The 13,291-nt window shown below is 38.8% G+C and overlaps 1 protein-coding gene across 1 annotated transcript in view; it reads left to right on the top strand.

Annotated features, from left to right (window-relative positions):
• Positions 1 to 434: 434 nt before the first annotated feature.
• LOC140234535 (von Willebrand factor A domain-containing protein 8-like) overlaps positions 435 to 13,291 on the top strand; it is a 45,149-nt gene continuing 32,292 nt past the window's right edge. Inside the window, exons 1-13 of the mRNA XM_072314576.1 lie at positions 435 to 580; positions 1,664 to 1,744; positions 2,291 to 2,346; positions 3,117 to 3,191; positions 3,972 to 4,082; positions 4,538 to 4,705; positions 6,718 to 6,882; positions 7,591 to 7,640; positions 8,746 to 8,854; positions 9,571 to 9,675; positions 10,793 to 10,927; positions 11,357 to 11,491; positions 12,381 to 12,458. Of these exons, the coding sequence (XP_072170677.1) occupies positions 445 to 580; positions 1,664 to 1,744; positions 2,291 to 2,346; positions 3,117 to 3,191; positions 3,972 to 4,082; positions 4,538 to 4,705; positions 6,718 to 6,882; positions 7,591 to 7,640; positions 8,746 to 8,854; positions 9,571 to 9,675; positions 10,793 to 10,927; positions 11,357 to 11,491; positions 12,381 to 12,458 (1,404 nt within the window). The 5' untranslated portion in view covers positions 435 to 444. The remainder of the gene's footprint in view (positions 581 to 1,663; positions 1,745 to 2,290; positions 2,347 to 3,116; positions 3,192 to 3,971; positions 4,083 to 4,537; positions 4,706 to 6,717; positions 6,883 to 7,590; positions 7,641 to 8,745; positions 8,855 to 9,570; positions 9,676 to 10,792; positions 10,928 to 11,356; positions 11,492 to 12,380; positions 12,459 to 13,291) is intronic.

Below are 13,291 nucleotides of genomic sequence, written 5' to 3'. Positions count from 1 at the left end.
CGCACAGCGTACTAACAGCGTCTGGTCGGGCTAGACCCATATCTACTGTGTATAGTAGATTCACAGTGTAGTTATTTACTAGTATTCTGCTGCTGCTTCTTCTTCAAACATTCTTCTTCTTCTTCTTCTTCCTACACTGTGCAGAACCTCCTAAGAGTATACTCGCACACTAATTTTATTGGGCAGAAGATGAAAGAGCAGTACATACGCCATCTAACACATCTCTCTGAGCTCTGATTCATCAGCTGTTTAGTCTTTTCCTCTATGAAGAAGTACAAGTGTATATCGATAAGCCCATTGTTAAGCAAATACCGGTATGACCAATTGCCATTTTGAAAGGTTGTAATGTTTGAATGGAAAGTCTTGCTCTTACTCTTAGCATGTGTCTTTTGTTTTGAATTCAAGATTTGATGTGATAAAGAAGGCACATCCAATTCACTACTGATGTTTGGTGCGGCTAGAATGAGTTCGGAACAATCTCTGCGGAGACTCCGGCAGCTACACAGCCTCCTGCTGGGAAACTCGTCTCAAGGGGCGCTGGTTGTCCCCAAACTAAGATGCAGAGCTGTGTATTCAACAGGTGAGTACTGTAGTCCCATGCATTGAGAATACTGCTGGGTCAGACAGGAAGACAGTCATGATACTTTGTTGCCACGTTCAGTTTATACTTCAATTCTGTTAAGTGTATGCAGGGCAGACCTATTATTTTAGAGCCTGTCCCTCATCCCATGCCTCAGGCAGATAGTAAAGTGTAAAAACATAATTGTATTAACAAAAGGTACACTGTACATCAAGTAGCTGTGGCGGCTCAGTGGATAAGAATGTAGACTCTGAATTGTGAGGTTCCAGATTCAAGTCTCTTCGCAGAATTGGTAGTGACCTAAGGCAGGGTGTTTAATTGCTTCCTCAATGGCAGCATAAAGTGGATTCAAACTCAAGAGTTCTTCTACACTGCCCAGTATTTGTAAAGTCAATATAGTGGATGTCGTTGAAAATGTTTGCAAATATTCTGTGAGAAGACCAAAGGTCAAGCATCTTGCTGTTTTATCTGTTATCACTGATGAATAGGCAAGCTACTACTTCGCAGCAAGCTGTATGGTGACTGGACAATTTTGTTCATAATGTCCTACAGTTTATATTCCAAATTTCCATGCAATATTGGCCATCCACTCAATGCTACCTAAAGTGCTTATTGGCCACTTCATATTGCAAGCAGTGTGCTATTGATGCTTGCTCAAATCACTTTTAGGGTGAGTACTGTAAATATTAGCTTTTGTTTACCATATCATTAATGACCGATGATAGATTGCCCACTCATGCCAATGATACCTACCTGTAAAATCATGAAATAGCCTGAAATAAAAAATGTCCAATGTACTTCAAATCTTCAAGTTCAGTATGTAAACCCATCAATACAAAATCTGTAAACAATGTGAGCGAGGATTGCATGTAATTAAGCAGGAATCAATAGGTTGCTACAACTCTGTACTGAGCTGTTGATGTGTTGGCAAGAGCATTTTTGAACTCCAACATGATTTATCACAGGCATTTTCAAATCAAGTGCTTGGACCGGACTTCTGCTGACTATTCATTGTCTTTGACCTTTAACCTCATCTTGGTGTGTTTGTTGTTACTGTTGTTTCTTTTTCTTTGTGTTTCATAGATGGAAAGTCAGTCTCTTTAGGAGGAATCACAAAGACCATCAAAGAACCTGCAAGAAGGGAACTGGTTCCCCTCAAGTACTGTAAGTTTTTGAAGAACTCTTTGTCAGATATGATTGTATTTATGACACTGTGCAATTCATCCCAGTTCTACTTCCAAGTAGAATATCATGACTCGCAGTAGAAATTTGAATTACAGTGTATGCACACTCCTTTCAGTATCTGATGTTATTGTTTATAAGTTTTCATGATAATTCTGTGAGATACTGCTTCAGAGACAATATGAATTTAATCAAATCTGTTTAGATATATAGACATAGCAGGAGTATTTTCCAAAGAGTTTCAGCACAATGTAGGAAGAAAAAGAAGTTGATTTGGGACCATCACAGAAACAGATATGTCAATTCTTATGTTTATTAATATGTACTAGCATTACATCGTAAAGATTTGTTTTGTTGTAACAGAGGACTTGTATACATCCTCATTTGATTTTGTTCTCTGTTGATGAACCTTCATAATGCTACATCTGCTAGTGCATTGCATCTAACTTGTTTGGAGTTTGCAGTACAATGTAGAAAAGGCAGTTTATTGTGCTTAATGTGTATGTGTGTGCTGTTCCTGCTTTGCAGTGCCTGAAAATGTACCTCAGTCAGTGCTCAGACATCTACGCTGGATCATGCAAAAGGTGAGGCCATCATTTGAGCATTTCACTAAAATAATTGCTGGTTTATCTGAGAAACAATTCTGACTGAAATCTGTATCGGGCTCAAAGTTTAATTGTATCATCCCTTTACATATTCCAGGTTTCACAGAATCTTTGGTATCAACAGTATTTACCTCAAATTGAACTTAGACAATATTCATCAAGCATACACCCATTGTGTCCTGTGATTTATAGCTTGCTACTTCAGCAAATTTTTCAATGCATGAAATTAGCAGCACACAAAGATATTCCATTGCTAAACCCACATGCATAATGTGTAGCTTTCATGCTAGATATTGTTAATTTTTGTGTTTTGGAAAGGGATTCTATATATTTTAGGTATCTTGACTGCTAATTGTTTGACAACTCCTAATTCATGAAATATAATGCAGAATGTATGGTGTAAAAGGTATGTCATCAGGGTAGCAGTCAAGGAGGGGGACATGGGGGAGGGGGGAATGGGGGATATAAAAATATATACACATACATTTGGTTAATTGAAATATAGATAGAGTGTAAAGGTGTATGAGCCGTGAAGACATGGCTGTGTTTACAGTGTCCATTAGACTGTAATAGTAGTCATGTATCCCTTGAATATACATTGCAACAGAATTCATCGTTGTATAAACAGAATTGAAAATGTGGAAATGAATAAACAAAATTGCTCATTTAATCTGCCTTTCAAAATGAAATTAAAGAGAACATCAGCTATGAGGTAATGCTATGTGATGCTGAATTTTTTTTGTGTGTAGGATGCCCTCGGTCAAGACGTCTTCCTCATCGGTGCCCCTGGTCCTCTCAGAAGAGCCATCGCTATGCAATATCTGGTGAGACAGCAAATTCATGTGGCCCTCTAACGCTGTAACCCTGTACCAACTATGTGAAAGTATCAGTGATGTATGCAGGGGCGGATCCAGGAATTTTGTAAAGGGGAGGCACCTTTGCAAAATTAAAGGGGGGTGTACTCACCCCCCCCCCATTTTTTTCTTTTTATTTCTTTTGTTTTTAACAAAAAAATATAAAGAGGGGGTATGCGCCGTGTTGCGTCCCACTCTGGATCCGCCACTGGTATGGGTTCATACTGCCCTTTGTTGCTGTCAATGTGTTGAAAGATTTAAGAAATGGAACACGGTGTGCATGAATGAACAAGTATGATTTGATATTTTGTTGAAGGATGACTGATATTGAACATATTTCGACACTGAAAGCTGTTCTCTCTCTTTACTTTTTAAGGAAATAGAGGTCTTAAATATTGTATGTCATTGTTGGAAGTATCCAAAAAGATGTTTATTTAGAGTAGGCGGAAAACAAGACACTATAAGACAATTCTTGGTAATTATTTTGCTGCAGTGTAGGCTTCCATTGATATCTTATTTCTCTAGGATGTTAGGGCTGACTCTATTGGTTCCTTTTTGAGATTTATGCTCTATCATCTCACATGTGTGATTTTCTTATCATGTAGCATATATGTATGCTACTGCTGTTAGTGCTGTTTTTCTCATGTTCCATGGGCTGTTAATATGTTTCTCTGTCCTGTAGTGGACTTTTTTCTGAACACTGCGAACATTGATCAATTTATTTTGTTTTTTTTTTGCCCCACCCTGTAGGAGATGACCAAGAGAGAAGTGGAGTACATGGCCCTGTCAAGAGACACGACAGAATCGGATCTGAAGCAGAGGAGAGAAATCAAAGCCAGCACAGCATTCTATATTGACCAAGTAAGAGCTCAGCTGTTGGTTTTTAGATCAGTTCCTCATATTTTATGCCATACTGTTAAGTTTGATATGTGTAAAATGTGTATTTTATGACACTCAGTAGACTGATGTATCAAAATTGGCCTTGTTTGTTTGTTTGTTTCTTTCTTTCTTTTAATAAGCGTGGGAATATGGAGTATGTATAGAGGGCAGAGCAATTCACGTGTCATCTCACTATGTAGAGAAATAGATGCAAAGAATGTCTCGGTGAAGTGCTATTGAATGACTTGGTGAAAAAGAACACAGTTTCAGAGAGCAAGGAGATGCAATTTTCTTTGTGTCTGAACAGCCACTGAATATTCTTAAATTGAACTTTGTCATGATTGTTGCAAACAAAATTCTGTGTATGCATACGTGCACTGTACTTGTACTTGCTTCATATTACAGACTGGTGTCATATAATTTCTTTTGCCTCACAGTGTGCTGTCAGGGCAGCCACTGAGGGTCGGGTGCTGGTCTTGGAGGGCATTGAGAAGGCAGAGAGGAATGTGCTACCGGTCCTGAACAACCTGCTGGAGAACCGGGAGATGCAGCTGGAGGACGGGAGGTTCCTGGTGGCCAGCGAGAGATATGACAAGTTGTTGAAGGTAGGCATTCTTTACACTACTGTTTAGTCATTTGCGAATTCACCTCAACTTATTTTTTGCACTCAACTGGGTAAGATGAATTTTGCCTGTTTTTAATTCCACGGAATCAAATCGTAAAATAGTATTAGTGGTAATTACAGTAGACCAAGCAAGAAATTTGCGTGCTTACCTTTTATTTTTGTGCCAGTTTCACATTGCACAAAATGTGTGAAAATGTCCACTTTCAGAATATGTAATTACTAGCTTGTACATGATCTCTATTAATGGACCAGAGAGATATGGCATATTTGGGTAACATTTCTGTACAAACTGCTTTTTTAGCTCACCTGAGCCAAAGGCTCATGTGAGCTATTGGGATCGCCCTTTGTCCGGCGTCCGTCGTGCGTCGTGCATAAACTTTTTACATTTTCATCTTCTTCTTGAAAACCCCAGGACCGATTTTCATCAAACTTGGCAGGTAGCATCCCTAGGGGGTTAGGAACTCAATTTGTTAAAATGGGCACCATGCCCCACCCAGGGGGCCCCCAGGGGGCCCAAACCCCCCAAAATTAAGGAATCTGTAAAAATCTTCTTCTCTAGAACCAGAAGTGATAGAGCTAAGTTAATACTATGAGTTAGTACATTGATGACTGTAGTTTCAAGTTTGTTCATGGCAGGATCAGGGGTGCCCCCCTTGGGACCCAGGGGAGGGGGTGGGGAGGGGTTCTAATGGGGCCTAAATTGTACATTTTCATCTTCTTCTTGAGAACCCCATGACCCATTTTCACCAAACTTGGCAGGTATTATCCCTAGGGGGTTAGGAACTCAATTTGTTAAAATGGGCACCATGCCCCACCCAGGGGGCCCCCAGGGGGGCAAAACCCCCTAAAATTAAGGAATCTTTAAAAATCTTCTTCTCTAGAACCAGAAGTGATGGAGCTAAGTTAATACTATGAGTTAGTACATTGATGACTGTAGTTTCAAGTTTGTTCAGGGCAGAATCAGGGGTGCCCCCCTTGGGACCCAGGGGAGGGGGGGGGGGGGGTGAGGAGGGGTCCTAATGGGGCCTAAATTGTACATTTTTATCTTCTTCTTTAGAACCCCATGACCCATTTTGGGCCCAAACCCCCAAAATGAAGGAATCTTTAAAAATCTTCTCTAGAATCAGAAGTTATAGAGCTAAGATAATACTATGAGTGAGTACATTAATGACTGTAGTTTTGAGTTTGTTCATAGGAGATCCAGGGGTGCCCCTCTTGGGGGCAGGGGTGGGGGTGGTTGGGAAGGTCCAAATGGGGGCCTGAATTGTACATTTTCATCTTCTTCCTGAAAACCTCATGATGGATTTTCGTCAAACTTGACAGGTAGCATCCCTAGGGGGTCAGGATCTAAATTTATCAAAATGGGCACCATGCTCCACCCAGAGGGCCCCAGGGGGCCCCAATCTCCAATAATTAAGGAATCTTAAAAAATTTGGGCCCTTATTGTACATTTTCATCTTCTACTTGAGAATGCCTGGTCAAATTTTGGTAGAGCTGTGAATAATTTAGATTAGTGACTGCGTGAAAGGTGAACTTGCGATACTCAGGTGAGCGCTAGACCCGCGGGTCTCTTGTTAATGTTGACAGTACAGTACTGTAAAAGAATCAAGCTAGATTGTACTTCAGGATATGATATGTCAGTGTCTAATGATGTATATTTCATTGCATTTAATGATGAATTGATGGATAATAGGTTAATACACAAGGAATTTGCTTATGTCTTTTATGAAACTCTGCTAGGTTGCTACCTTTTATCTTTGTAAGTCTTGCTTCTTGCTTCCAATAGCAGTTTTGTGTAGAAAGATAAACATTTCTAGTCGTGAAACCTAACATAGGTCCATGTTCCACTTCCAAGTTGATAATGGTGATGTTTTCTGATGTTATGTACAATGTATTCATCACACAATAAGATAGATAATTTTAGATATGTTTCAATTAGGGACTGCCATCATACTGGTTTTTTTTTTTTCATTGTGCTTTTCCTTGTAATAGGACCACACCAAAGAAGAACTAGACAGGTGGAAACTGGTCAGGGTCAACGAGGACTTCCGGGTCATAGCCCTGGGTCTACCGGTCCCCAAGTACAGGGGGAATCCCCTGGACCCGCCCCTCAGATCTCGCTTCCAGGCTAGAGATGTGAATCCAATAACTTTCAGGGTAAGGACATGAAGGTGTAATCAACCTTTTCAATTTTATCTGATGATAATGTGTCTATTTGTATGTGAGCACCAAGTGATGTTAATACGACCTTTGAAGGGCAGTAAATCAAGTGATTGAACTTGTATAGGAGCTTGCTGTTGCATCATTTTCATATTGTTCCTAGAGCTACCTGATTTGCTTTCATGATTTAAAGCTATGGGAGGTATAAACTTGCAAAAATGAAAGTGAGTGTTGAATTGTTAAGGCTATTTATGGCTGATATTCATGTGTGTATTTTGTTTGTTTGTTTGTTTGTGTGTTTGTTTGTGATCAAGAACATAACTTGACTCTTTTTTGGGGGGTGTGAACCTGAATCCATGCTGGTTCCCACTGCAACTGCTGCTTCAAACTATGCCTAGGTTTGAATATACTGGTAATGCAGAATGTTTAGGTATGTGTATATCGGCAGTCTTGTGATGTGAAATGTGCAAGGCCTCTGATTTTTATATTTAGTGGTCAAAAAACTTTCCAGGCCATAGTGGTAATTGTGTGTTTAAGGTGACTACCCTCCGTGCATGTTTGAGATGTGGGGGCAATACTGTTTATGTTTAAGGATTCATAACTGCCAGGGATCTCAATGATAATGGGTCAGAGTATGCAAACCCCTCTTATTTCTTACCCTCCCCTTCCCACCTTCCCACCTTCCCACCTGTTCTATATTCTCAGGACCATTTACAACTGCTTGCAGAATCTGGACAGTCTGTGCCTTCAGAGAGGTGAGGCATTTCATTTGAGCAGGATATTTCATTGATTTCACGGCTGGAAAAAAAAAAATGGAACAACAACATAAAAACCTTAATGATGTGGATTGCACCCTCTGTAGTCCCCTATTTCCTTCAACGGTCAACCCTCATTTCTGAAGTGAGAGTAATAGAATCCTCATAAATCCATTCTTTTTATCCTGATGATATTGGTGATAAGATCCACTGAGTGTGACATTTACCTACATTGTATTCACAGTTCAAGGAAACAGTATGCTGTATACATTCTGTATTTAGCGGTGCCTTCACTTTCATAAATTTCACAACTTGACCAATGTTTGAAAAACGTGCCTCCCATGTTTCTCCAAGTTTTGATGGAAAAAACTTGTTGTTCTTCTGGGAAGAGATAATACATACCATTACCTTATTTATTCTGTCACTGGATCTTGATTGCAATTTAACCACTTGTAAGTTGACCTTCAAGTCCAATTTCAGGAAATATACCTGCAAAATATTTTGAGTATACAGTATACATTGTATTCCTTGAGGAAAATAATGGTCTAAGAATCATGAATTATCTCACTCTTGCCAGCTACAATCTGACCTAAACAATACTGTGTGTCCCCAAATGACAATGAGACCAGTGCAATATATAAACTGGTAGGTCTTTCCCTTTGAAGTTGGTGCAAATGGAATATAATTAATGTTAAAATTTTTAATATTTACTGGACAAGATGTTGTTTTCACGAATGAGGAGGTAACGGACATTTTTGCTAGATGTTGTTTTCGCAATTTTGACAATGAGGCTATCTATCATAAGTGCAATAATGCATGTCAGTTTGAGATATTTTTACGTGTTGTTAAATTCCAACATTGATTCGTAAAATTTGCGAAAATTAAACCCTCGCAAAAATAACAGCTTATACCATATAGGACACTTACACAGTGTATACTGACCCATAAGTGTTTCTGTGGTGATTGTTATTTTACTGAAGTGAATCAACATGACTCATTTCTTTCTCACTTAAAATATTAGGCCAATATGATTGACCAAGGCTGTAAAATATTTTTGCGTATCATTTAGAGAAGTTTTATCAACCAATCCTTTTTTCACCGACAGACTTTCTCAGCTGCTTTCATTTGCCACCACCCTACGCACGGAAGAGGTTGCATCGCTAGGTCTCCCAGACTTTCCTCTTGATAACTTGGAGAACCTGGTTCGAATCCTGGTAAGGCAGCTGCACATTTCTCTTTCTACTGCAGGGAATAATTTTCCTGGTATCGCATCGCAATTTGCGGTGCATTTTTACACCACTGCAACACAAACTAACTTTTGTGTACCAGTTTTCTTCCATAGAAGTGTACATGGTACCATTTGAAATGTTGTTCATCAGCTGACATTGCTACTCAAATTTGAGTTGGAAAATTATTCCCTGTACTGGTGCCTTTTTACTTTTGTATCTACTATACTACACAGGAGAAGCAATATGTATGAAGTTCTGATCAGCCAACATACATTTTGGGTTAGTTTTTATGCTCTCGTACAATATAATGGCAGAAATCACATGGTTTAGCAACAAAGTTTGACAAATATGCAACATAGTGTACATGTAGCTGTAATGAATGTCATAGAGAATGTGCTTGTTGATCAAATAGAGGAAAATGCCCGGTCTCCATATCCCTTGAGATGTGTAATGTGCGTCTGGAGAGTAAGGCCAGATGACTGAAGGCCAGGGCGAGGCTGGCGCCGCTCGATTAGGGAAGGCAGGTATCCTGGGGCCTGACCATGAATGGTCTTAAAAGTGAACAATAGGATGTTGAAATCAATTCTGTTTTTGATGGGAAGCCAATGCAGCTCAGCCAGAACAGGGGTGATGTGATCATACTTCCTCAGCCCAGTAAGCAATATCTGTCTCATTCCTTCCCTTCCCTCTCCCTCCCAAAGAATGCAGTACCATCAGCCTCATTACACAGATTACTCCACCAGCTCTACCCGTATGAGGTCTTCCTTGGGAAAGAAGGACAGGAATCGGTCCTTGATGCCCTACAGGTGAGGCAGTGACCGCAACTAATCCCTCTTTAGTCATTCAGCCTCAATTCTATCTCACTACAAGAACTTGCAAACATTGCTGACCAGCTGTGCACTCTGAACCTTCAAATACCAGATCTCCCACTTTTCTCATTGCATTACTTTGTACTCTATCAGTTATAGCTTATAGTCATGGAAAGTTATACCCACCTCTGTCCTATACATGTAGCTTCTACAATTACATTATTCTTTACTTTCAGTGTCTATTCTTTAGCTGAGATTGTGAATTTGTGCAGAATTTTAAACTTAAAAGTAGCTGTGAATACTAAATAGAAAATGAGTGGATTTTACCCTCTTTATTTTCAATTGAAAGGACATGAATGTCTGTGTGTGAGTTTAGTATGGTTTAAATAGTTTTTATATGAATTGTATACTTTGCATAATGATATATATTAACATTAACAGTGATGTGATAGGCAAGAAAAATGACAGCCAGAAGAGCCAAAAGAATGTGCAATGTATGACATAATACCTCCTTGCAATACTAAAAGGATTTTTTTTTTTTTTTTTTTTGCAACTGATTGACAAATTTCCCTACATCAACGTAAATAAATCATAAATTTGAATAAAAGGATTTTGTCTAGTACTTTGAGTACATGCCTCATTGCAGTAAGACATCTCGGGAAGATGGACGGGTCTTACATGAGAAACCAAGTTAGTAATGACTCAACCCTTTCACATGAGTTGTACTCGGAGAGTGTGAACAGATCCTCTTTGATTGTTCCTGAAATTAGAAAGAATACCCACAAAACTTGAAGTGAATGTAATGCGCACAACGATATGATATTTTAGAAGGGGCATACCAGTTGATACACTCAAGGTTTTTAAGTACACAACATTCCTGGTACCTAAGTTTATAGTAATGAAAGATGGACATACAGCATGTAGCTTTGCATTTCTATCACTTATCTTTTATATTCATGTCTTATATTAATTTCTTGTCACATTGCGTGCACATGTCGACCCTTGTAAGATGTCCTTTGTGTGAGCTTGTTTTAGTATGCACATTGCTCTGAATAAAAAAAATATGAATACATAAATATATATTCTTATTTGTTGTTATCAATCTATTATGCAGAAATTTGAGTTGAAACCAGGAAAATTTGAGAAGCCCCCCAAGCAGAGGATAGCTGGAGTTCACTCCACCAATCAGGGCCAGGACCACCACGCCATGGCAACAGTGGAGGTCGAGGGTCAGATCAGCCAGCTTCAGGTAATTATTCAGCTACAAGAGGTTCTGGGTGAATACATATCCTCCGATAGCTATCGCTATGTGATGAATAAAACTATATACAGACATTATATGATGGAATCTGACTGTCAAGTTCGCTTAGTTGCCACAAAGTGGAATATTTTCTATGTAAAATCTATCTTTTGTTTTTTTTTCTTTCAAGAAAATTTGAGTAGTATTGTCCATGTGATATTACTGCTGTGTATAATCAGTTGCAGTTCATTCATTTACGTGTATCATACCTGGGAAGCACTTTTTCGGTGTAGAATTGAGATCGTTGCTTCCAAGGAAGGCTGAGAGAAAAAAAAAAATTGTTTGAAAGTGAGCTAGTTCTTAATCATACCATGCAAGTTATTTGGAATTGTGTGAATGTGACGTATCCTTCTTATGTTGTTGTTGTTGTTAATGCAGGTGCCAAGAGGACAGAGGGGGGACCACGAAAGGGACGCAACTCACAAATACATCTCAACGGAGACACACGAGGGCCTCCTTGCAGACATGCTGATGTCACACTCCGTGGGGGACTTCTGTCTGGTTGGACCAAAGGTAGCTATGCGAACGAGAATTGGCTTGAGCTACACCTACATGTAGATGTGTGACATTCGCAGTTCTTGATTTTATTTGTTTGTTTTGATCTAGTGTGCATGTGACTACCAAGTATCATGTGCAGACAGACAAAAACAAAAACAAAAATCCACCAAAGTACAATGAATCAAATGTTACACTGGTAGGAGTGCAAATGAAGGAAAATATCCATGTGTGATTAGATTAAAAAAAAATGAAAGCATTTATATGTCTTCGTATTATGGCGAGTTTAGTTGCACAAACATGAAGGTGTGTTTTGGTTAAAATACTGTTGTTTTTGGAATATAAGTAATCAACAGATAAAGTGAGAGCATTTTTATGTCTTCATGTTTCATAGTGTTAAGTTACTGTAAAAGTGGATGTTTTCGCGTGACTAATTTTTCGCACTTAGCCGGGTAAGAAGAGTTTCGCGTGTTTTTAATTCCACGAAATCAAGACATCACGCACATGAACATATGGCTAGCAAAAATATTCGCATGCTTTTATTTTCACGGTAGTTTCTGGTTGCGCGAAATGCGCAAAAATTTCAACACCGCGAAAATTTCCACTTTTACAGTATACAAACATGGAAGATGTGCTTTGATTTTAAGTACTGTTGTTTTTGGAACATAGATAATCAACACAATAGCATCATTTAAGCTACATGTAGATGTATACAGGAAACATTGCATGCATGCATTTCATGAAGGATGACCAAAAAGCCCATTTGATCAAACAGTTCACTGAAACTGCGATTGACAAGAGATCATTGGGTCCTTGTGATTGGTATAACACAAATTCAGGATTCAGATTAGTAATCTGTAGTCTACTACGTGTATTGTTACAGTTATTTCATTTTCATCCCAAATAGGGTTGTGGGAAGAGTGTACTGGCGAGAGAGTTTGCGGAGAAGCTTGGCTACAATACAGAGATTGTCATGCTGTACCAGGTAAGTGTGAAGATGTTCATGAGAGATTACTGCTTTATAGTACAGTGTATGAAACTGGAAATTTTCACACAAGTAATGTTTTCACACTCGGCTTTGAATAGTTCGATGAATTCACATCATTATAATTTTACAAACAGTCATAACAATTAAGTGAGCTCTTCAAAAAGCTCAGTACTGCCATGGGGGATAAGGGCTCTGGCAGCACATACTGTGGTAAAGGGTAACAAGTCTGCAATTAATGACAACAAGTTAACTCATGCAGCAGGAGTAATAAATGTGGAGAAAACTACAAATAACATAGTAGTTATATCCCTACAGTATACCTACTGTGAAATCAAAGCTATGAAATGATAGTGCATATAACAAGCAGAAAAATGAAAAATGCTTGTGTTTTTGCAGTAGTTTCATGTCTCATGAAATATGTGAAAATTTCCACTTTTACCGCAGCCCTTTGTTATCTATGATAAATATTTTTATCTATTTCCCTGTAATTGCACTGAGCATAATGAAAATGAATGAACAGGTAGATATATAGTTTTGTCATTAATCTGTACCATACTATGAGCTCACTTGCTCTGTATCAGTCTAGGTTTTTTCCGCAATCATCGTGTATACACATCTGTATGATGTATCTAGTTCTTGTGCTGCTGCTTGACTGTTTTTTACATCTGACTCTCCTGCAAGATTCATTTGTGTGTGTGTCTGTTTGTCTGTCTATCTCTTTGTTTCTCCCTTCACACTCATTTAACAAGGTCCTTAGTACTCTGTAATTTTATGGACTCTGAAATATCAAACAGTCTTGTTGAGTCGGGCTTTAAGTCTTTCACAGGAAC

This window comes from Diadema setosum, chromosome 10, assembly GCF_964275005.1.
Source record: "Diadema setosum chromosome 10, eeDiaSeto1, whole genome shotgun sequence".
Classification (NCBI taxonomy): Eukaryota; Metazoa; Echinodermata; class Echinoidea; order Diadematoida; family Diadematidae; genus Diadema; species Diadema setosum.
Note: the sequence above shows the minus strand (reverse complement) of the source record. Positions and strands in the feature narration are given on the sequence as shown.